At 38.7% G+C, this 26,125-nt stretch overlaps 1 protein-coding gene across 1 annotated transcript; it reads right to left on the bottom strand.

Annotated features, from left to right (window-relative positions):
• Positions 1–517: 517 nt before the first annotated feature.
• LOC145782769 (ATP-dependent translocase ABCB1-like) lies at positions 518–21,579 on the bottom strand. Its single transcript, XM_082594530.1, has 26 exons — positions 21,446–21,579; positions 17,660–17,759; positions 17,180–17,385; positions 16,425–16,568; positions 14,663–14,767; positions 14,347–14,518; positions 13,741–13,865; positions 13,268–13,484; positions 12,458–12,640; positions 11,948–12,064; positions 11,481–11,693; positions 11,104–11,284; positions 10,814–10,987; positions 9,971–10,270; positions 9,387–9,565; positions 8,635–8,845; positions 7,848–7,997; positions 7,359–7,464; positions 7,022–7,162; positions 5,245–5,401; positions 4,711–4,908; positions 3,303–3,415; positions 2,908–3,001; positions 2,312–2,458; positions 1,973–2,142; positions 518–1,524 (listed from the first exon to the last, which is right to left on the bottom strand). The coding sequence occupies exons 1-26, from the start codon at positions 21,514–21,516 to the stop codon at positions 1,479–1,481; spliced, it is 4,020 nt and encodes a 1,339-aa protein (XP_082450656.1). The 5' UTR covers positions 21,517–21,579; the 3' UTR covers positions 518–1,478.
• Positions 21,580–26,125: the final 4,546 nt, after the last annotated feature.

Here is a 26,125-nt window from a genome sequence, read left to right as displayed (position 1 = left end):
TTTGATGCTTGAAATAAAGAGTTTGTTTAAAAATAAAACTACTGAATGCAGCCAAACATTCATGAAAATTTTTTCAACATGCAAAGCAATTTCATAAAAACGTTGCAATACTGCAGTATTAAAACCTACTTGTTGGGGAGACAAGATAAAAATCGGAAGGGGCGAACGCCCCCGAAGCCCTTCCTCCTCCGTGGTTACGTCTCTGGCCATAACAAGTTGTGTGCTGTAGATAGTGCCAATGACTCATAACTAACTTATTGATTTTGTTTTCTATAAATCTGTTCAATTTGTTATCTTCTTCCTTTCACACGTTAGTTATGCTAGTAGCTTCCACTCCCTACAATATACACTGTATCATCATCATACAAATTCGTTTTTTTCCCAACTGGGTGTCCGATTCTTTCCTTGCAGCAAGTGCCCTCACTCCTGTTCTTCACCTCGTTCCTGTCTATCGCATCTTCTTCCTTGGATTTGCTAAAATCACTTGTATTTCAAACAATAGTCGTTATTGCAAAAAAAGAACGAAGTCGGAGGTAAGGAACGTTCATAGAAACGAAGTAGTGAAAAATTGAAGCAATTAACAAACAAACAATATAATCAAAGAACGTGAGGTATGGTCGAGGTTTTCCGTGCGGTATTTAAATAGTTGTCTTAAAAATATTAGGCCATTTGATAATGACGTACCGTAGCCTGTATGCCTTCGTTGGTGATTTCGCTGACATTGAAAACAAGAGTTAAATTGACCTGTTTTATATCACTGTTTTTCATTATGTTGTTGACAATTCAATGGCACACGGAAAGGGGTGGAGAGAGCGAAAACCTCCCGTTTAAAGCTTGGTATTTTTAATTCAACTTTTATCGAAAAAAAAAAGCCTTATCACGTAGGCACTTTTACGTTTACTTTAATCAATCAATGTTTGCGGCCTTATTTTTTTTGTTTAACCAAAAGTTGCCTAGTTCTGTACGTGGCGGTAGGCTACGATCAAATTATGCGTGATGCAACTGAAATATAAAATACAAAAAACTAAACACACAACTTGGTAAGGCAATATCTGGGTATGTCATATTTTGTAGTTTAGTGACTTGATGTACTCACCAGCGAAAGCAAACTACTCAAACTGACCACGCAATAGCAAGCTGCGATAATTACTTTTCGTAGTACCCTCTTATCTTTTTGCAATGAAATAAACTCTTCATCTCACCCCCTCCCATTGGATGTATTCTTTCTCAACCAGAAAGCCAAAGTCAGTCCTTTTTGTAGACAGATTCAACGTTTGCTGACGTAGAATCAATGCAAAAGGGGGCTGGTTTGCCGCCCGGGTGTAGGCTTCTGCATTAGTTGACACAGGAATATCTTAGGCATCGCAATGGTTGCGTTTGATAACTGTGCATGGTAAAAAAAGTGAATGTGACGTGACGGGCGGGTCACGTCACGTCACGACCTAACTTGCTCTCTTATATTCAACAGTTTCCCGGTGTTATTTCCCGGAGTTGTTTGCTGATGGAAGTTGAGCGTTTACCAACCTGTTGAAAATACATAACAAAAATAACAGTTTTGCATATATTAATCCAGTTTAGTTTACATTCAATTCTTAGATGTAGCGATTTTTTGCACCAATTAAATTGGAGACAAAAAAGATACGTTCAATTAAACGATCTTTTTAGTTCAATCAGTTGTCGGTTTCAAATTAGGCTAACAATTTTGTGACAATTTTAATTTCCATATTCGTTTTGCAAGCAAGCCTAGGCTACTAATGCAACATCACCACAATATATACAGTAGCAAAATGGTTGGTAGCGGGATTGCAGCAATTTCATCACAGATCAAAAAGTTAAAATCTTTGAAAATATAAACTCATAGAATGTAAGTTAGGCTAGATAGCTAACAAAACTACAACACTACAGTATAATTTTTCACCAAGATTTTCTAGATTGAAAAATCTTATTTGCTTTAGGTTTTAAAAGCACATACTTATAATAAGCTCCTTGCATCGCAAGCAATTCCTTATGCGTTCCAACTTCAGCCACATAACCATCTTTAACCACAGCTATCTGGTCAGCGTTTTTAACAGTGGAGAGTCGATGAGCAATGACGATGCAAGTACGGCCTTCTCTGGCGCCATCTAACGCTTCTTGAACAATCTGCATGAAATAAGAGATGTCAGAGTACGCTATTTAAACAATGATATGGCCCTGGGTAATTGAAGAAATGCTTAAAACTCGTACAAACAAAAGATATTTTAAATTCGTTGTCGTGGTTTGTGGTAGGCAGAAGTTTGAACATTTTTTTGCTTTGTATCGTTTGACTGACCTTTTCACTTTCAGTATCAAGAGCAGATGTAGCTTCGTCCAGAAGTAAAATCTTTGGATTTCTAATCAAAGCGCGTGCGATAGCTACTCGCTGTTTCTGTCCGCCAGACAATTGGCTTCCACTTCCACCAACGTTCGTGTCGTATTTCTAAAGAAAAGGGCTGTATGACTAGCCGAAAACGTTCGCTTTTGTTTTTTGTTTTATAATGTTAAATGTAGTGTTGTTGCTGAGTTATGTTTTGTTTATGGTTCAAAAGAGTTACCTCTCTACCCAAATTGTATTTCTAAAGAGATCAAAAATAGCATTGAGAATACAAGAAATGCCGAGAAGATTGCATTTAACTACCTTTTGATTTTATAAAGTGAAGATTCACATAACACAGCTATCAATTTATTTAATACAGCTATCAATTTATTTACACGTGACGAGGCTGAAAGCAACGTGAAAGAGTAAACACAATCAATCAATAGGCTATATCTTCAATAATGAGGATGGAACAATGCATATAGCCTACTAGGCATACTCAATACTTATCCATTGCAAATCTTCATGAATACATAAAAGCCGAAGTGTACAAAAATTACAATGCACAGCACCTGTGGCAAGCTTTGAATGAAATCATGGATATTTGCTTTTTTTGCTGCAGAGATTACTTCGTCCTCTGATGGCTGACGCGAGTTATCACCAAGTCTGTTAAAAAAAGAATTATTGGTAGTTTTTTTGGTTTTTGTCAAATCTAAGTTTTTGTCCGGTGATTGAAGATTTATCTTGAATTGTCCCCAAAGCAAGGAAGCCAATCTTCGTGTACATCTCCAGGCATTCAATTAAGTATCTTGCCGAAGACACAGCCGCATGCTCTTGAGCGGTGTCGAACCAGCGCCCTTTCGAGTGTTGTACTAAGGCTTTCACCACTCAACAACGCAGCCTTCAAGTTATCACAAATGTAAAAAGTTTTAAACGAAATGCAAATTCAAAGATTGAAATAACTTACAGAATGTTTTCCTTTATAGAAAGGTCGAACAAAGTTGGTTCCTGAGAAACGAGACCAATTTGTTGTCGCAACCAATTCACGTTGAGATTCTTTATGTTCTCGTTGTCAACAAGCTGAGGAATTTAAATATAGTGAATGTGGTAGCTGACACACACGTGTACAAATATTAGGCTATTTATCTCCTGACTTGTGTTGTTGTGTGAGCAAAACTACGTAAAGTTCATTGCCAACGGCAGTAGTTTCCAAAATCAGATTTACCGACCTCTGTGGGAGCTAGCATATAGTTTCAAGAAAGTTCGTAAATGTAATGACTGCAGAAAAAGTGCAAAAATTTAAACTCTAAAACTCGTAGATTCACAGGCCTATGTACAATTGTACATACATACATAGGCCTATGTACTTAAAAAAAACTGCACGCTGTTCACTTAGGGTTATTCTATTGTAAATCTAAACGGTTTTGGAGTTTGCCAGATGATTCTTTGAAAAGGGTTAGTGACGATAAAAAGATTAGCTCTTGTAGCCACTGGGTTAAGATATGCGGGAATGAATCTACTGGGTGCCGCAACCAATGCATATAAACATGTTTGAAAAGATAACTACATTATCACACAGATTGTTGCTTGGAAAGAATACAATAGGTGTATAGGCAATGACTAAAAACTACCGCCACCTTTAAAGCCAATGACGACGTAGGCCTAGTAGGTGCCATCATCATCATCATCATCATCATCATCATCATCATCATCCGTTCAGTCGTTTACGACTCTCGGTCACTCTATACGTTATCTTTCTCCACATCTCTCGATCCCACGCAGCCTCTTTCAATTCATGCACTCCCATGCCACTGTCATTTACAATCGTGTTAAGCCATCTTGTTTTCGGGCGCCCCCTTCCTCTTCCTCCGCTCACCAAACCAAGCATGATGTCTTTTTCCATTGATTTGCTTCTCATTATGTGGCCAAAATATGAAAGTTTCTGCCTGACGATTCTAGCTTCTAGGGATATGTCCGGTTTAATTTGTTCAAGAATTTTCTCATTTGTTATTTTGGCTGTCCAAGGAACACGCAGTAAACTTCTCCAACACCACAATTCAAATGCGTCAATCTTTCTTCTGTCTGTTTTGTTCATTGTCCTAAGTCCAACTTGTCCTCTTCCTAAGTCCAACCGTTCTCCTCAACGTGGTGGAGAGGTGGCAACAACGTATGTTATATACGTTGGCTAAACGGCTCTGGCCTGGGGAAAGACCTGGCAACCTACCCCAGAACTTTTGCCAAAATACTCTATGAGTAGGTGCCATGCAAGTAAAAATGCACATGCACAAATCAAGCCACAAAGCGAAAGCTACTTATGATGAAACAAGAAACGACTGACCAACTCAATACATTAACATAAAACGAAGTTTACAAACCAGATCTCCTCTGTCTACGTCGTAAAATCTTTCTATCAGTTGTACTGTGGTAGACTTTCCACTTCCTGACTGACCAACCAGAGCCAATGTTTGTCCAGACTTGGCGATTAAATGCATCCCCCGAAACACAGCATGCTCTGGTCTGGCGGGGTAACGAAACTTTACGGCTTTCAATGCCACTTCACCTTTACAATGTGCCTGAGAACAAACAAGATTTTGCACTGGGAAGAAACTTAATGACAAAAGTGACACAGTAGTCTTGACTCTTGAAAATATGAAACTACTGTTTCAAATTTAGTTATTTTGGTGAAAAAATTACAGCCACATTCATGGTGTAACTTGTTTAATCTATACGTACATTAGCACAAGATGTTAACAATAAACTGCATAGTTTAGCCACAAAGTAAAGTGGGGACGAATAAAGTAGCTTAATCTTTCAACAACGTCATTGCTAAAATGTAACAAAAAACACTGGCACTTTGTTTTAGATTTTTTGTTACATATTTTGTTCTGGAATTTAATCAAATCTCTCACCGGCTTAAAACCTTGATCACTGTACGAATCGATATCGGGTACAGTGTTGATCATGGCGATGATACGATTGGCTGAGAGCTTTGCTTCATTATAATCAGGTACAAATGAACTGCTTTGACCAACAGCAGCGGCTCCATACACGATTGCCATCATTACCCTAACACAAAATGCGGCAAAGTGTTATAGTTTTTTATTGCTTGTGAAATATGGGAAGGTGACGAAGCAGATTTTACTTCTGGCTTATGTCTATGATACCAAGCACAGCACAGTGCCGCATGAAAATAATAAATACAACAAAATATAGCTGACATTTGGTAAGTCTATGTAGTAGGCAGCTTCGATTTCCGAGTCGCAGTCTAATCGTAGCAAAGCTGTGCTATCAAAACATGAAAGTTGTTTCAAGTGGAAAACTAACACAAGAGCAAACAAACGAAGATGTACTTGGTCCTAACAGAGAAGACACCTTTCTTCAGCAATTTGCAAACCCACGTTTGAACTGGAATGTGAGAGGATAATGGCTACGTTGGCCAGTTTACGCAAAAACAAGTGTTAATTTCGTATAGGAAATTGTTGCAATAATCCAATTAAAATAAAAATACTATTTGGAAGAGTTTTAAAAGAGTTTCAAAATGTGTCTAATAGACACAATAGTGTTTCCCTACCCATCCACGAAAACCATACAGCAGGGCTACTCAACTAATGTTAGCAAAGGTCCATTTTGACAAGTTGAATATTTTTGTGGTCCGGTGAACATTTCATATGTAACCACGCAGAGATATACGTATACGCGTAGACTTTTTGTTTACGCTAACGCTTACGGCCACATTTTCTTTTGGATAGTTGTCGCTTGAGGCTACGCCGTAAAGTTTTCGCGTTTTTTTAGCGCATAGCGTCAACGCATACTTTTTAATGTATTTTTTTCGCTACAACACGCCAATACCTTCCAGCGCTACAGTTGAAAGAATGTTTTCAATGGGCAAAGACATATTGAAACCAAAACACAGCAAAATGTCAGATGAACACTTTCAGATGCTTGTGTCTTTTCGTGGATATTCAAAATAAAACCTGTTTGTTTCGAGTGGTATATACCGTGTGAATGTTTGGCACCTCGCAAACAAAATGAGTTTACGCTTGTGTATGCGCTGACGCCGCCAACTTTTTTTTACAACTTACGTTGACGCATACGGCGTATGGTTTTTCGAACGTTTCGTTTACGCTGACGGCGTCAATATTTTTTGTATGCGCGTACATCACTGCAACCACGAAAATTAAACAACCAGTAGCCTACGAGCACCGAAACGCTTTTCAGGTAGTATGTAACACGACTTGGATTTTTGTCTGACACAAACAAAGAAATAAAAATAGAAAAAAATGTATTGTGTTTCTATGTAGTGTAGCTGTGTGAATCGCACATGAGAAGACGGCAAAGGGTTGGGGGGTCCGGGGGCAAAGCCCCCATCTCTTCGGATAATCACAAAAAATTGCTTTTCCCTAATGGAAATCTGTTTAAAGAGGCCCTAAAATCTGGCAATGAGGTTATTCTTCCAGAAGCCCGAGGTCCACCTTCAACACCCAGAAGGTCCGAATTCGGACCACGGTCCGCCAGTTGAGTAGCCCTGCCATATAGGCCTTAAGAACTGGCCTAGAGGAAATACAAGCTACCTAGTGTCAGTCTGCGTAGGCTAGATAAAGATATCTTGCTTTACAATTTAGTTACATTTTGATGGAAATGTTCACATTAAGGTATAAAAAGCTGTAAACAAAATTGTTGTCATACTTGAAAACGTTCTCAAAAGAAAGTCCGTCATTTTCCACCAAATAGAGAGCTAATCGAAAAGTAGATGCAAATAAAATGAAAACAGTGATTTGCGAATATCCATACGCCAGGGCTGCCAGCAACCCTTTTCTTCGACTTCGTCTAAAAACACAAAGACACTGACTTTGCAAAAGCGAGTAATCAATGCACACGTCTTCGACCTCAGAAATGATTGTTGAATGAGAAACTTATTATACTTTTAATGATGAAGAATATTTCAAAAGCTTGCTCTATCGTTTTTCAATTGTTTCTTCTACGCAAAAACTACTATAAAAAATACGTATACCAGAATACATACCTAGTGGGAATTTCAAGACTTTGCTCGTAAATTTGCAAAACTTCTTCTTCTTTGGCGAGAGCAGCGATGGTTCGAATGTTATTTATGGCTTCTGAGGAGATTTGTGCTAACACAAAAATACGTTTAACTGCATTTCAACGTAGTTTTCAATTGGAGAGCATGTATATCTTATGATGGAATGATTGAGTAATGTAGTTACAACGTAATGATGTGATGTAGCTACAACGTTTTAGTTATGGTTATGTGATTTTTATTCAGCCACCGGATGGGTTGGTAGTTGAAAATCGAGCCTCAGAGCTTACGGTGCTGTGTAAAAAGTCAACCTTGCTGCAGAAAAAGCCAACATAACAAAGATCGACTGAAGTACTCACATCATTGGTAAAGATCAAATGCAGTTTCAAGTTTGTTATTCTAACATTATGACCTTTAGCTTTAATAAATAAAAGAAATTGCTTTAAGTTTGTTGTTGTATCAGTTAAGACCTTTTACCTTTTGGTTCAGCAATGTCTTTAACGGTGTCTGCTTTGCCATACAAAGTAGCAGATTGAATTATTCCTGCCAGCACAAATAGAGGCACCAGTGCAAGCATGAGCAGAGTTAGTTTCCAGCTGAATACAAACGCAATAGCAATGGCCACCCCTGCATGCAAAATAGAGCTATAATAATTTCAATGATCCCTCAACAATATTTTAATGACTACCCCTTCTCTTGTGGGCTATTGCCGCAATAAATACAAAGCACGTCATTTAACAAGTGTCTATTGCCATCCACACCATGACCCTTTAAATTGGAGGAATTAAGATTTTCAAAGCTAGTATCATAGCACTGTTGACGTCCAGCTATCGCCCAGGTCCAATCGGAGAGGAAGCCGTCGCTTGAGAAATTGCTTAGGGTGGTTGTAAAATGTGGCTTCTACGCATACACAGTTAGCCAGCTATTTGCCCTCCGCGGTCCCACAACGATCGCAACGTGCTCCTTCCACGATGCTGATTACACCGGGCTACCTGGTACAGTGTTTTTTCAACATTCGTCTTACAATGGGCTACAATAGGGTGCCTACACTGCCCTTTTGGCTGAAATAATATTCACAGTTGGAGATCTCTGGGTTTGGACCGCCACATGTCGATGAAGACCTATATGCACTTCGCAGCATATAGATGTACGGTAGCACTAGCCAGCTTACAATAGCTGTAAATTCTGTTTAAAGTGAATTGATTTGATATGTTAGGTTAAAGGTGTCAATGCACCTTTTTCGCTATGCTGCATAGTTACTCACCTAAAGAAGTTATTGTCCTCACAACAGCTCCCATTCTTATGCCAGTTGATCCTTGTACTCGTAAAGCATCAGTAGAAAGGTTATTGATTAAAGCTCCAGTGCTGTGTCTTGGATCATCGAAGTAAGCAATGTCTTGACGGAGAATTGCTTTAAAAGCAGCTTTCCTCAAGCGAATGGTCAGTTCCATTCCTGACTTGGCAAAAAAGCAAGCCTGTAATACAATTACAAAGTGAGAAATTTATACAATTAGCCAGAGCTAATTAAAACAGATTCTTGATCTCTGAGAAGTTTAATTTTTTAGCAAGATTATTTACTTTCAAAGCTACACTCAACAGTTGAAATAGAAGTAACAAAATCTTGCATTGAAAATAATATAGCATTCAACTGCACCTGTTGCATATACTGTAGGCTACAGTTGGACTTGCCTATCGGCCTTGCAAAGGGCTTTTGGTTAGTAGTTAAGAATTCAGATTAAGTGGACGAGAAGGCAAGACAGACAATTTTTGTGTCTACAGGAAAATTGGCATGCCTGAAGGCGTGTTTTGCTGAAGACTCGCCCGAGTCTTGCCAAAGATGCAGCAGAATGTCAAGCGGTATCGAACACACACCCTTTCAAATGTTAAAGACTGAGGGCCTCACGTATTTACGAGAAATACAGTAATATTTTATACGAAAGTAACCTACTCAATTGTGTTTTATGTAGCCTATTTTTATGGCGTTTGAAATCCAAAGTTAAAGTGTCAGCGATTCACCTCCATCGCGTATCCAAAAAAAACGGCAACCCCCAAAGCAAAAAACATCAGGCCGTAAAACCTTGCTCTTTCTAATTGCTCTTCTTCCGAGGTTAGAGTGAAGATCACCAACACATCTCCAAAGACTAACCCAAGTAGAGGGTCCGCTGCTCCGGACACAATAGAGAATAGGCATCCAACTGTGACGTCAAATAAAGTAGTAAGTTAAGTAGATGAGATTTAGTCAACAATTCACCAATAAACTGACATACTTTCTCCAACAAAAGAGCTTTAAAGCAACAAAAATGACTGAATTAAAGATTGACTAGGCCAGCAATTGGTAGCGATGTTGAAGACGAAAAATGAATAAATTGCATACGCAGCCTACTGAGTCACGTTCTAACAATACAATAGGCCTGCTGTAGCCCGCATAGGTGAAGATAAATTGTCACGTGAAAATAATAGCTATAACGAGTAAGAGCACAGTTCATTTGTCTGTTACTACAAGTGATAAGGGTTTGAGCATACTAGCTTGAGAGGCCAAAGTATTGTATTTTATAGTACACGTCAAAGAAAACGAAATTAGAGAAAAATCAACTTCTTACTTGCAATATAACACCATTCCCGCTTATTGTAAGATAAGATTGTCCAAAATGAAACTTCAGGAAATTCGTTCTCTTCATCAACGCTATCATTGTCTTTCCCATCGATAACTTTCATTTCGTAATCTTCGTTTTGACTCAGTCCTTCTTTTGAAAAGTCCGATTTTTTTCGGCTACTTCTAGAGAACTTGCTACGTCTGAAGAAGGAAGACTTTTTGGAACGCCTCTTACTTGTTCCTCTTCTTCTTGTTGGAGAAATTTCGCGATCATCATCATCGTCGATTATGTCAGTTTCTTTCATCTCTGCCAATAAAATTTAAAAAATCAACTTAAAAAAGCAGCCCAACAATAAACATTCTGCGCTTTTTAACACACAACGTGTATAGTAAGAATGTTCATAAGAGCCATATATATTTAAGAAAAAGAAAGGGCAGTAGGTCTACTAATTATTTAAACGCAAAAATTTTGGGTCAATGTAAATGTTGATATGACAAATTTGAAACAAAATTATATTCAATGCTTTATGCCATTTTTGAATTCAAGTAAACTAGGTTACAATATTGTAGTTTAGTTATCGTCATGAGCAAGCATTGGTGGCACTAACGTGCCATTCCGGAACAGTTTCCATATACTTATTACAGCTGCTAATTTGTGATGTAAAAAACATAGAACTAAAAGTTGAAACAAAGTTCCAATTGTAACTGGGGTTTCTAAAGGTTAAATGTAAGGCAAGGGTAAAATGTAACCTTGATGGGGAGTTCCCCATTAGATGGAAACAAAAATGCCATCTCAAAACTAGAGAAAATTCGCCTTCAAAATATTGTAAACACAGTAAAGTTTGCTTACCATTGCTGTCCTTTGCAGCTTGTGCTTCTACAAGGCTCTTGTATATGCCACTTGGCTGCGCCAATAGTTCGTCATGTGTAGCCTGTTCCACCACTTCTCCATGGTGGAGACCAATGATCTTATCCGCGCTGCGGATGGTTGAGAGTCTGTGTGCGATCACAATTGTTGTTCGACCTAAGGTTTAACAGAATAAATTAACTTTACGTCAAGTTTTAATAACGTCACTATAGACATTAAAACCTAATCGCATTTCATCTCGGCAACTTGTCGGCGTCACGCAAAGTCCTCACCTGCTGAAGCCTTTTCAAGAGCGGCTTGCACAATGGTTTCGCTTTCTGTGTCTAGAGCCGAAGTTGCTTCATCCAAAAGTAAGATCTTAGGATCGGTGACGATAGCTCGAGCGATGGCTATTCGTTGCTTTTGTCCTCCGCTCATCTGAGATCCCTTCTCGCCAACTTGAGTGTCAAATTTCTAAGTTGGATACATTATTAAGATTAATTAATAAATTTCACAATGCAAAAGTAAAACAATTCACTCAAGTACTAGATATCTTAAGTTAATCATGATATATATTTTTGTTTGCAACAATGCTCCGGATAATGGGCATCAGCGCTTTTGTTGAGTTACTTTCGTTAGAAAAGTTCATTCAAAAAACATTAAAACCAACCTCTGGAAATTGCATGATAAAATCATAAGCATTCGCTTTCTTTGCTGCTTCTTCGATTTCTTCTTCTGTTGCTTCAGTTTGTCCCCAGCGGATATTCTCTCGAATCGTTGTAGCGAACAACACTGGTTCTTGGGATACAAGTCCAATTTGCTTCCGTAACCAATGAACATTCAGAGAACGTATGTCATGACCTCCGATGAGAACAGACCCGGACTAAACGACAAACATTGAACAGTATGACCAAATGTGAGCGGTCACTATCAAAACAAATGTACCTTATTTTCATTTCGTATTATTGGTTGTGGCATTAGAAGAAGCAGACATTTTTTTAAATTTATAAAAAATTGCAAACTATTCATACAGAAGAAATACTGAATATTTTTACGTTATCAGTTCATCTGCTACGTTTACTTTTCTTTGTATAACTGAATTTTTTTTTTAAATACCTACATGATGATATGTCATACCTGGGGATCGTAGAATCTCTCTACAAGTTGAACAATAGTGCTTTTTCCACTGCCACTCTGTCCTACCAGTGCTGTTGTTTTGCCAGGTTCAACATTAAAAGTTGCGCGGTTTAACACCTGCATACATTTATGATGAAAACTAACTTTCAATTTGAAAATATAGCTACGGTACATGTCCAACATGGCCAAGTGTTTTTTTGTTTGCCTATCTAGTTGTTGTTGTTGGTGGTGGACAACAACATGACTTTACAATTTTGATTTTGGTGATATCAAGGCGTAGGCTATGCCGGTTTGTTGAAAATTAGAATGCAATGGTCGGTAGGTGAATAGTCCACCGACAAGCGTATCATGAACTGTCTTTCAAAAACACTGATGTACTGTATGTTCTTGAGAGGTAACAAATGGACTACATGTTGAGCGTCGAACGTACGCTCTCAGCTGACACTAACACTACATAAATCATATCAATAATGAAGTGCACACAACAATGACATACATCTAGCTACTTACCTGAACTGACTCTCTAGTTGGATAGTAAAAGGAAACATCCTTAAATTCGACACGGTGAGTCAGATCTTGAGGCTTGTCACCTTCTTCAGAAAACACATCAATGTCTGGCACATGGTCAATTATTTCATAAACTTTTCCGCCAATCACTTTCGCTTCGTTTAAATATCCCAAGTTACTCCCAAACTGAGAGTTTCACAACAAAGGGAATGTTTAAGTATGTAAGATAAGAGGTTCACCAACATAGCCTATAGTTATACAAGATACGAATATTTGATTTTCGTCCTAGCTTTCAATGCGCGTATAGCAGCTGATGCACTATTAGGTCCAACATTGCTTTGCAATACAACACAATTTGTACCTTCAGCTGGTTCATCGAAATATAGAAAAAAGTTAAGCCCCTAATAACCGAACCTAAATTAAGTCAGTTGGCCATTGGCAAAGTGTACAAACGAACACCCTATGTGTATTGATGCATAAAAAATATATTCACCTAGTCCACACACTTATGCATTTACTTTTTATGATTTTAATTTAAAGCTCGGTGGGCTGCATTGTTGAGAACAAAACTACAAATAAACTTAAGTGCATTAAGAATTTAAACTCAGCCAATACAACGACAGTTGTTTTCTTTCCATTATTACATCTAACGTCAACGAAGTAAGACAATCTAGTTGGCCGTCGGTTCGATATCGAGAAAGAGGCTAAGCGCTTGCAAAAAATCACTTTTCAAAATTAAAAAATAATAATCGACTTGTTTATAAAAACTAAGTACTTTTGTTTGATAAAGTATTGTAGTTTTTTTTATCTTACCGTTCCAAGTGAAAACGACATGTACACAATAGCGAAAAACGACGTGATAAAATCCCCAGATTGAAGCTCAGAGTCCATCAGAACAAGCGTAGTCCCGTACCAGAACGAAATCCCGTACAGCCCAAACACCATGAAGCGTATCAGGCCCAGAGTGCTGCCTTTCAAAGCTCCTTTTAGTATTCCAACTTTCTTTGCATCACTCAAATTATCTCCATATCTAATGTATGTATAGAATTAGTTGGCAAGTCCAAGAAACTAAGTACAAGATGGAACAGAAACAAGAATATTTAATAGAAGTCTAATAAAGTTTTGGGCCACTAAACGTGACGTGCCGCAACAGATTTTGTTGCAATGAAATTGTGGATCTACTTTTATCTTTAAATTCGCATAAATGTGTAACGCAACTTAAATTCAAAACAAGCTTGAAGTAAAAATTAAAATAATCTTGACACAATAAACATTCCCACTAATACCTGTTAATTTCTTTACTCTGGCACGCAAACGCCGTGACAGTTCTAATCGATGAAATTGCTTCTTGTGCGATCTTGGAAGCAGCAGCGTATGCCGATCTCTCCTTTATCGAATACGATTTATCGACCTGAGATAAATTGTTATTGGATAATCATTGATCATCACTTCTAACCATTCACACTGGCTGACGTCGGCTGCATAGTCGAGTGGTGAGAGCCCTGGAATGGCAGTCGAAAGGGCGCCGGTTCGACACCGCAAAGAGCATGCGGCTGTGTTTTTGGAATGACACTTAAAGGCATGCCTGAAGGTGGTCACGAAGATTGGCTTCCTTGCCTTCCGGTCCACTTAATCTAAACCTTCAACCAACAGGTGTAATCCTGGATACAAACATACAAACAATCATTCACAAAAAGTCATCTTATGTTGGCCAGGCAATAAGTCCTGGACCAAATGCTGATCTTGTAAATCCAGATAGCGCCAGCACGTCATCCAATCCTTTTCATTGTTGATTTCATCCTTTTCATTGTTGATTTTATTTCGTCTTAGAAATCGCTTAAAATTTCAAAAATTTTATTAAACTATTTAATCGCATTCTGTTGCAATCCCACCTGTATGAACAAGCCACTGACGAGGCCAAGGAAAGGTGCAACTGCCAAGTTAACCAGGGTGACCTTCCACGAGTGTAGAAATGCTACAATCAGACACCCAACAATGGTGCTGATAGTTTGTATGCAAATAGACACTTTGTCTCCAATTCCATCTTCAATTTTGCTCACGTCACTAAACAAAAGTAATTTTACACATGACAATAAAGCCGTGTATGACAATCCGTGTAAAACAAAACTAAGAGAAAAAAAACTAGAAAAACGTCACTTTCCAAAACTCTTTCATTTGTCAAACAGTTTTTTTAACGAAAACACTCACTCTGCCATTCTTGAATTCAGCTCCCCAGCCGATGTGACGTCATGAAAGGAAATGTCTTGTCTCAAAATCGCACGAAAGTATTGGATTCGTATGATTTTAGATAAGCTGAAAAATCGTTTTAGATAAGCCAGATTATAAAAGCAACAAGCAAGAGTACAACGGAAGTGGAGTAAGTAAGATACAGAGCAGTCTGCACTTGGTGACGTAAGTTGAGGTTTGAAGTGGAAGCTGGAGTACACAGTCAAAATGGGCCCGGCCGATAGTCACATTTTTGGTGAAAATGATTTCCTTCTGCCAAGATATATATGCTAAGAAGTAGTCCAGTTTTACATGCAGCAGCTTTTCAGGAAACCGTGGTCCATCTCCCTGCCAGTTAAAAATCAATGTCTGGTCACAATGCAGAATGTATGCATGAGCATCGATGGAAAATAGTTTTTCAAAAATACTTTCATCAAGGTCGAGGCGTCAGTGGTCGGCTACATAGCTCGATGTTTCTTGTACAATACTGGAAGTAACAACCTAAATCGAGCTATCTTAGCTAACTTTAGCTCAAATTAATTCGAGCTGTGAACCACTTATTCTTCGTCCTACTCAAGTTTTCTACCATATACATTTGTCAATGTCTCCTTCGTTTTTCAACCATTTCAACTCTGTGGAAGTGTAAATAGACACAGTAGGATCGTATCCGAAGCCATGAGACTAAGTGTATAAACTGAACCCGAAGGACAATTTCGAACAGGGGCGGCTCGCTAGTGTGTGCTGCGGTGCTGCAGCACTTCCACAAAAATTTTCGCAAAAAGTTTCTCAAATATCTTAGCGTTTCTTCAGCCCAAAATGTAGCTTATATTTTCTGTTCACAGAATTGCTGACTGTGTAAATTATATTTGGCAACTCTGCGTGCTGTGATATATTTTGCGCAAGGTTACAATAAAACAAACACTCGATGGTGACGTCAACGAGCCGCGTGTTTTCTTGACTTGCCTACACAAACGAACAGCAAACGCTTGTGCTGCGTTTCAAACAGCACATTCTGGATTGCCAGGTTGGCATTTTTTTATGTTGTTTGGCATGAAAAAAATCCTGTTTGGCTTTTTTTTCAAAATTTGGCAGTTTTTTGGCTTTTCTTGTTATTTTTTTGCCGAAAATTTTTTGTTTGGCATTTTTTAATTTGGCCTTTTAAACGTTATTCACATGGCCAAACCACTTGTTTGGTTTTAGGCTTTGCAGCTGTTGTTTATGATTGACCAGTCAGGCCTGCCGCCTGTTAGCCTACTGTAATGAATATTAATATTTTACTAATAGGCCTACTAACATTGTTTTACCAAGTGAGTAACATTACCCTGTCGTGCTCAGATGCTGTGACAGCACAATAGCTGAACGTGTTATTCACATTTGTTTGTTGATCGTCCCCTTCAAAATACTACACATTTGCGAAACTCTTAAATAAGCCAGTTTTATTTTAAACTTTTATCACAATTTCGAGCTGAAAATACGCTCAGAATGTACCTAATCAAATGTCATTTTTCAAAATTTTCTGGGGGAGGCCCGCAGACCCCCCTCTGTTGAATTCGCCTTCGGCGAACACGCAGCACCCCCATTTCTAGAACTCACCAGCCGCCACTGATTTCGCACAACTGTTAAAAATGTTAAATTCAACAAGCGTTCCAATTTTTTCACAATGCTAACGATTCCGCAAGTTCAGAGGCCCCAAAAACTGCCTTAATTGTTTTTTAAATATTTTTGTTTATTTAACTTGGCTTACTTTGTCGCCAAGGCAGACCAACAAGCAACTTGTAAAGTGCTGGAGACAAGGACACCAGCAGAAACATATAAAAGTTGATAAACAACTTCCAGTCCATCGTTTTCAAACTGATTGAATAAACTTGGCACACTGGCATTCCATAATCTGAAAATCAAAAAGCAAAAACTCAAAGTGAAACATAGAAAAGAAATTGAAATTGGTTATCGTGTGCTTGAATAAAATGATAAGGTGCCCTGTGGCGTATTAAGGGCTACATTTGTTGACAAAGTGTTTCCTATAAACATTGGCTGTTTGACTACTTCATAACAATGAAGGAATTTGAAACTTGCAGCATATTCACAGATCATTTCTTAATCGCTAGTGTATCTAAAAAGAAAACAATGAAAACATATTTTAGATTGTTGATCATATTCTGAGCTGCAAAGACGATAGGCTACAAAGCTGACCATATGACATTATGCGTTATCCTACGTTCTGGGCTGGCATATATGTATAAGTGCCTTACCTATACACAGCAACGTGCTTTCAAACAGTATCAAACCAACGCAGCTTTCGAGCATTGGCGAATGTTCTTACCACTAGACCACGAAGCCGACACAATTTTATCAGATTGTCAAAAAGGAGCGTAAATTTTAAAAGCTTGAAAACATCTTGTATAACTTACACATGATCTTTATAAGCCTATGCCTTATGTACTAGTAGTAGTAGACCATATTCTCAAAACTCGATATGGGTATGACATTAGTTCTGCTTACTCCTCTGTGAAATTGTCTGGTACAACACCTCGATCTTGACACAACAGAAAGGAAAATTGACAAGCAGCAAGAATTCCAAAATTTGTAAATCGAGAAATTAAATCTCCGAAGAAAACAAAGAGCAATGGAAATCCTGCTCCGTTAGCTAACGCTGCTACTGTGCCAATAAAAACGAAAATCCACTCCTTGGTCTGAGCGTAGCGATACTGCAAGCAAAACAAAATAATCATTTTAGAAAAACTCAAAAACTAACTTTGGTAAGTTTTTCAAAACTCCCAACCTTGAAATCAAAAGCTGTAGTGCCTTGGGACCAGGGTATTTTAATTAAAAAGCAAGTGCTCGCGTCACATTCAGGATATTAGGTGTTTGACACGCCAGAAAAGCAAAGTGTTACATTCAAGTTGGAGCGTAGTTTAAAAAAAGCTTTTATCACAAATTATTTCGAAGTAGCCTACAGTATCAATACATTGAGTTACTTACTAGCAGAAAATACGAAATGGCAGCTTCCGTCTCCTTATCTTTATCATTTTCTTTTGCCGAAGACTTGTTGAGAGAACGGTTTTTGTCATCTTCTAGTTCTCTGCAAATGAAGGTAAACCAGTGAATTATACAGAACATAGCCTACGTGTAATGAAGATATGACAAGAAGTGAATCAGAGACGTAGCCATGTGGATTGTGGAAGCAATCGCCCATTCACCCCAAAATTTTATTTTGCCACCTCCGCCCTCTCAAAAAGGGTTTTGAATGCTATTTCAAGGTTTTAATGACATTGTATTAGGCTACATGTTGAACAACGCTTCATAAATGTTCAGCAACATTCAGCATTTTTAAACAACTTTTTATTTCGAATTTTAAAATATCCTCTCTTGCGTTTGCCACCCTAAAGTTTTCTTTCCAGATACGTCACTGGAATAAATAAAACTGACTTACTGGATGTTGGCGGAAATAGTCCCATTTTCAACAGTACTTTCCATGCCAACAATCCCTTGGTTAATGATAGGTTAATGATGCAGTATTAACTATTAACATTAACTTAAGCCTTAAGTTAGGCTACGCGACTGATAGTCACCGGGAAAAATAGATTTTCGCAACTTAGCAATCCAATGAATTGGGTAAGTGCTGAAGGGGTCTGATTAATAATAACAATGTTATGGTTGTTTTATTGTTACTCTACACCTTTTAAAAGTTTTTTTTGGCAGCAGAGCTCATTTTTAGAGTTTGTATCATATTTACAATGTCATCACATTATTACCCGACTTATCCTCATTGCGTTATGCAAGAAAGAGCACAGTCGATGCGGTTTTGCTTTTATAACCCGACTTTTAACCAAACCCAAACCAACCAACATTAGAGTCAAAGACGACAACCACTTTGCCACCACGATGTCGGCATAACAGAAGAAACTAATTAACTTCTCTTTCCATTTATTTACAATTGAATACTAGTATCTACTGTTAGACTACTTTCCTTCAAACAAGGCATAAAATAGAAACTTCACCGCTACACCGTCAATACGAATTCCACATGCAAACGTTTTCCTGTACTAATATGTTTATCTCCCGCATAGCCGAGTTGTGAGCGCCCTGTTTCGACATTCGATAGGGCGCCGTTTCGCGTACTTGCAATTTGCAGGTCGCTGCAGTAGATGGAGTGTTTTAACAAGTAGACTTAAGTAGTACTTAAGTAGACTTTAAACTTAAGACAATTTTGTCCATAAACCAGCTCACTGCTGTCATTGGTGACACTTCTAGCACTCAGCCAGAGAGTTGATTCTTGCTTTGAACTTTGTTTGGTAATTAATTGCAGAAAAAAAATAGTAACAGGGCTGGGAATCCAACCCACGCCATCGAAATTACTATTACCTAGCACTAACTATCTAGCCCAGGCTGCCAGAACATTCAATTACTTTACTTTTTAACGTGCATAGGTGGCATGACTGCAATCAGGTGATTTAAATCTTGCCGTTTGATTGATAACTACCAATCAATCAAGTAATAATCCTCATTTGCTGCAAGCAAACTGCAGATTACAAAAATATGGATTTAGGGGGCAGAGGGTGCAATTGCCACGGGCCCCTCTTTTGAAGGGCCCCCGACGTGGAAAAATGTGACTTTGTGTTGCTATTATTATTTTCTCTCAGCCGTTGAAGTTTCTGCAAAATGCCTCCTTTTTCTTTCAAGGTTAATTTTTAGTCACAAGGTTGCGACTGAGCTGGACGTAAAGGCATTAGCAACGGTATGGGTGACTTTCAAGTTACCTTGCAAAGGTTTTCAAAAGGGCCCCCAGATCTAAAAGTGCCCCGGACCCCCAGCAGTTAAACTCGACCCTGGCAGGATGGCACCCTTTCGATTATAACTCTTGATTAATATTATGATTACAAACAGTACACTGCTTTCAAAAAAAAATGCCTACGGCTCTTCTTAGGGCTATGGCCTGCTAAATTGAATACAATGCATAACTTCCCGCTTATGACGTTCTCAGCCCAAACATCAAAATCAGTCATTTTTACATTGATTCAACGTCTGTAGACTGAGAAGATGTCTAGGAGATAGCAAACCAATCTTTTCTACATTAATTCAACGTTTTTAGACGTCTTGTTGAATCAATCTAACAATAGTACTGATTGGCTGGGTGCGTGAAGGCTACTACTCTTAGCTTGCTACTAACTTCAATGACTATAGTATACAGTCTATCAGCTATACTCAAATCTGCCGTTGAATAATTTAAACCCCTTGTAATAGTAACACCTTAGTCACTTTTTCGTCAGCAGGCGCTTTTCAAAATGCAGGAAGCAAGACGGCATCAACCGCCTTTTGAAGCAACTGTCTATTCAACTGCGCAGCAGTAAATTACTGCTGGCTGTTTATAGCTGCTGACAACAGTCTCACTGCATGAAGTTACTTTGGGGCAATAGACAGATCAGCCGATGATTACAGACGATATGACATAATAATAGGTCACGTAACAGCGGTAACATAAACAACAGTAATGTAGTATTGTAGCGTATTCTGACAGGAAACGTTACATTTAAAGTCGTGAAATGCGTTTAACTGCGGTTAAAGCTTTGTAAACCAATGATACAATCATTGTATAGGCTATCAATATGTAGCTAAAATAATGAAATCATTGTTCTATATTTTTGACCTTATTTTTCTTTGGAAAGATCAAAATCGGTTCTTAAATTTCCATAGGCGACAAACAATCAATAGGTACTCCGGCTTCTTTGTGATTATAAATACGATTGTTAGCCGATAGCAGATCTACCAATTAATAACCAGCTCAGTGGCCGAGTGGTTTCGCCTTAGGCTCTGGTGCTGGTAGATCTCAGATCGATCCCAGGTCGGGTAAAACCGAAGACTTTAAAAACAGTACCGATTGTGTTCTTTCTTGCATAATGCAGTGAGAATAAATCGGATAATAATGTGATAACATCGTAAAACCTGATATAAAATGAAACACGAGCCCTGTCGCTAAAAGACCTTAGCTGTTGTAGAGCGACAATAAATAAAACCATAGCATTATTATTATTATCAATTAATTGGAGGGACCAGAATTCAGTCCAAAAAAAATGTGTGAGATACAGTGGACCGGTGACGTACACAGAAAGAAAATCTTAGTGGGACGAAAGCGACGAAGACTAAAAGTGATTCAAAATGAATTATCATGATATTAAAAGGTTACAATAGTATTAAAACATCTTTTTCGGAAGAAAGATAAAATTGGGTATGCAAAAGTATGCAATGGATGTATGCAAGAAAATTACGCAGCTTCCCAGCCAACAGAAATTGTCGTTTTTACATTGTTTCAACATCTGGGAACGTCGCCAGATGTTGAAACCATGTGAAAAAAAGTTTTTTTGCTTGCTGGATTACCGTACCAGTGCTTCACAACTTTTATCACGTTGCAAAGACATCGTAAACGCTTAAATGACCAAATTGTTTGCATCTGTAATGCTCAAATTTTCAAAGAATAAAAAGTTTTTTGATTTGTTGTTAAAAGTATGTTCAGACTACAGTTTATCCTACGGCACACATCGTCTCACGGTACACCGGTTGCTGTGCACTGAGCCAGCCCTAGGTCGCAGCAGTTTATTTTTTTCAGTGTCTGATTGATCTGCCACTTTTTCTTCAGTTTGAATGCTGTAGCGTCATCTAGCGGTAGAATAAAAACAACCTTTGGGCCAACGTTAACTCGAACAGACGGCAGAAAAATAAATTTGATGCAATAAATAGTATTAATATAACTTTTGCAAAATCTCTACTCACTCAGAATTGCTTGCTTTAGCGTATAAAGCTTCAGGTTTCACATAATCATCCAATAAAGCCCGCGTTGTCATTGCATAGTAAAGTTGATTTATCAACTCTACCAAGCCAGCAACTTGAAAAGTATATGAACTGTATCAGCCAACTTGCAACTTCCTCCCGTACGCTTCACTATAAGCTATAAAGCATCGATAACAGTTATTGTTGCTATGGCGGTATGATGATATCTAACGGCAACAACAATGTTTTATGCAGAAAAGAGCGTTCTACCTGGAAGCTAGCACCAGGATGAGTAATCGCTAGAACAGCCAGCATTTGCAATTCGCTAACCATAACGGTGGAATCTTCACGCTAGCCCTTGAAACTATCCAATCAAATATATGTTTTTCGACAGCCGATTGTGCAGCAACAAGAATTGACAGCGATAGACACGTGTTTCGCCCATGAGCAGGCCTGGATTTAAGGGGGGGGGGGGGGGGGGGGGCAGAGGGTGCAGGTGCCCGGGCCCCCTACGTGGAAAAAATGTTTTGTTATTTTTTTCCTTTCAGCCTTTAAAGTTTCTGCAAAATGCTGTGCAGTGCTGGATTAATGCTACTGTAGACGTAGAGGTGGTTTTTGCACGGGGGCCCCCCGATCTAAAAGTGTCCCGGGCCCCCCATCAGCTAAATCCGGCCCTGCCCATGAGGCTGGGCTCACCAGTCATCAGTATCGTACGTCCACCCGTTAGCTCAGTGGTTACGCGCCTGATTTAAGATCACGCCGCGCTGGTTCGACTCTCGGTGTGTGCGCTCGAGCAACGCATTTCAGAACTGCTCTCCATTCAGCGGCACCTAATGAATGGAATAATTCCCTGGCAACAACACTTCAACAATCGGAAAACTTCATTCTGCCAATTTTGGTAACCGGCCCTGCGTCAAGAGCCTCTACAACAGTGGCGTATCCTGGTTGGTTGAGCAAGGGAAGCAATAAAACTCGTGAGGGAATAGAGCGTGCCGAAGGCACGTGTTTTCTAGGGGGGTCCGGGGGCATGCTTCCCCGGAAAATTTTTGCAAAATTACACTCAAATAATGAATTATACTGCTTTCTGGAAACACTTTTAGGGTAATTTTTGTATGAAATTTATTAGCAGATAAACAGCTATTAACTTATTAAAGGCAGCTCTTACACACGAACGGGCAAAGGGCAAAAATGCGACTATAATTAGAGAACACCAAAAACTCAGCTACAAAGTCAAGTCTAGCTTAGACCTCACATATCCTGTCTTATTCCAAAGTCTATCCAGCCAGGATAACAGTGTAAAGCCAACATTTGGCTCAAACTTTTGCTTACAAGGCCGATATTATAACCATAACAGTGCCCTAGATTTTCTCATTACACAGCTCACTGGCACAACATCCAACAGAGCAGAGTTGCCAGACTATGAAAAAGTCTTAAAGCCAAAATAATACAAAGAAAAGGCCAAAACAAGGAAAATATTAGACAAAAAAGGCCAAATGGATATATTTACCTGTTTCTATCAAAAATAATAAAATTTACACATATATTTTATAACTTGTAGTGGATTTTAATAAATTGTAGCAAAAATAATTCTGAAAGTAGCCCAAAAAATAGCAAGTTAGCCTATAAAAGTAGCGGATGAGTTTTGATCCGCCACATTACGAGTATTAAACAAGTATAGAACATGTATTGAACAATGTTGAATATGGTTTCATCTGGTAAGGTTACAATATTAGAGAAATATTGATTATCATGCATTTTGAAAAGTTATTTAAAAAAAAACTAATTCGCGGAATTTGGCTAATCTGGCAACTCCGCGACTGGAAGCAATTTTTAAATCGCTTCCAGCGATTAGTTAAAAGAAACGTAAATTGCGAAAACTTTGCGCTGCTTTTTTCCTTTCTTTCAAACTTGTTTCTTCTTATTGCAAAAACGAGAGCAACGGATGCAATACGAATCTTCGCTTCCGTTGGCTTCCAACTTTTTTAAAATTAAAACCGAGTTCAAAATCATACGGGGGGCATGAGTTAAAAACCGTTCTAAATCGCATTTAGGTAAAGAAATTACGAAATCGTTTTACTGAAAAATATCAGCTTCTCTTTTTTCAATTTTGACAGGGGAAGCAATGCTTCCCTTGCTTCCATTGAGGATACGCCCCTGCTCTACAAGTATGCGAAACTACCAGGAATAACCAATCAAGGCTTTGTCAGTCCCAGGATAAAGATTCAAAACCAAACAAAACTTATCTCATCTGTTGTATTAATAATCACCGCACCAATAGCAATAACAAAGTTTGTTATAAAAAATAACGGTGTATTTATTCTATAAATATGTGTTTCTCTCAGGGCTTTAGAAGACAGTTTCAATGTTTATGAAACAACCAAAAGGAAGAGTGAGAATAATAAAATCGATTTGCATCTCTTACTTAAGACGACCAATAATGTCTACTTAAATTAACGAATGGTGTTGAAGAGAATGAAGTCAATGAGTTGTTGTTTTAAAAGCAAAAACAAAAGCCAAATAAAAGAGCCGCATTAAACAACGACCCACTGACTTCAACACCCAGTGGCGTAGCTAGGGGGGGGCGGGGGGGGCGGACCGCCCCGGGCGGCACGTCTGGGGGGCGGCACTTTCAGACAGGACGTTATTTTTTTGTTGATAATGCAAAAGTACACGGAAAATAAAAGCAAACAGAATGGCAACGTTCAAAACAGTGGCGTAGCCAAGGGGGAGGAGGGGTTTGGGGGTTACAACCCCTCTTTGGCACGCATGTGACGTCACGATATTGAGAATGATGCTTTCAGTCTCTATGTCTCTAAAACAAAGTTTGCCTAATTTTAAACGAAACTCCATTAAAAGAGCGAGTTTTGCCAATACCAAACATTCAAATATCTCAGCCAGGAATTAGCAACAAGAAAACATAGAGACTTAGCTTTATTAAGTTACCGAAAAATTCCCAAGAAAACATGATCTTATCCTTTTACTATGCCACCGGACAGCACCATTTTACAGGAATATTTATACTAGGGGATTTATACCCACATTTTTGTTGAAAATGCTGTCAGAATGCACCAAATCCAAAGTAATTTTTCAAAATTTTCTGGGGGAGGCCCCCCAGACCCCCCGCCGCTGGGTGTCGTCTTTGGCGAGGACGCCGACGGGCTTCGCCCGCCGGGCCTGAAAACTCCCCCCTTTCAAAATTACTGGCTACGCTACTGGTTCAAAACATACAAAAAATCTACTTTCAGTCAATTAACCCTTTCCTTCCCGAATTATTTTCCCGTGGCGGGAAAATTTTTCTAAAGCTCTCATGGGGGTAGTAATAACTTAAAAACAAAAAAAATGAAAAATTTTTTTTTTGTTTGTTTATTTTATTTAGTGTTGCCGAACGGCAACGCTGGGAAGGAAAGGGTTAAAAAAAATTTCATTTTCACATGCTTTTTCCTGAAGGGGCGGCAAAATCTGAATCCGCCCCGGGCGGCACATTCCCTAGCTACGCCACTGTCAACACCATTCGTAATAGCACATGACCAGAGAACAGTGTTCCTTATCTACATTGCGAAGTAAGCAACGATCATGCAGCTAAAGCGAAACTCAATCTACTTTGTGAAGTACCGTACCATAAGCAACGATCGTGCAGCTAAAGCGAAACTCAATCTATTGCTTATTCCTGGTAGTTTCGCATACTTGTAAAGGCTTTTGACGCAGGGCCGACAGAGTGAAGTTTCCGATTGTTGAAGTGTTGTTGCCAGGAAATTATTCCATCAATTAGATGCCGGTAAATGAACAGCAGTCCCTAGAATGCGTTGCTTAATCGCACACTCTGAAAGTCGAACCAACGCCGCTTGACCTTGACGCATGTTCGTTCACGAAATGCCGCGCTAACCAACTGAGTCGTCGGAGCAGACACAGTTTACAAATCACAATCACACTAAACGAGCTATGAAGTCCTTTCCAGCTACCTAACATGTAAATGTAAGCCTAACATGAAAACCACTCAGAAAACGGATACTAGTTTACATCAAACAGCCATTTTATCGAATCTTGAAGCTTCTTCGTTCACGAAGTACCGTACCGCGCTAAATAACTGAGCTATCCGAGCGGACCAGTTTACAAACACTCTAAACGAGCTAACAAAGTATTTTTTCAGCTACCTAGCTTGTAAATGTAGCCTAAGCCTAACACGAAAACCACTCATAGAAAACGGACACTAGTTGACATCAAACACCATTTCCATCTTATCGAATGGAAGCAACAAAGTAAACCATATCAGTGTAGAATTGCCCACATTGGAATGCAGCAGTCAAGCATATCAGGATACAGTTACGGTGTATTTACCTGTCACGGTTCATTAGTTTAGTTTGAAGTGCCATCTGTGCTGCCATCTTTTCAGAAATGAGAATTCTTGATTTTAATTTGTGGAAAGATTCATGAGCATCACAGTTCGAAAAAATTTCACAAAATATAGGCCTAAGTCATAAAAAAAAGTTTAAAATGAAATAATAAAAAACATCAAGGGACGCTACTTCAACTCTCGGAGTGTGCGCTTGAGCATCGCAATTTCAAAGACAGCTCTCCATTCAGCATATTTGGTAACACCAATAACACTAACAACAATAACAACAATAACTAACAACAATAACAACTAACAACACTCACAACAATAACCGGAAACATCAGTTTGTC

Source organism: Aplidium turbinatum, chromosome 14, assembly GCF_918807975.1.
Source record: "Aplidium turbinatum chromosome 14, kaAplTurb1.1, whole genome shotgun sequence".
In the NCBI taxonomy this organism is placed as follows: domain Eukaryota; kingdom Metazoa; phylum Chordata; class Ascidiacea; order Aplousobranchia; family Polyclinidae; genus Aplidium; species Aplidium turbinatum.
Note: the sequence above shows the minus strand (reverse complement) of the source record. Positions and strands in the feature narration are given on the sequence as shown.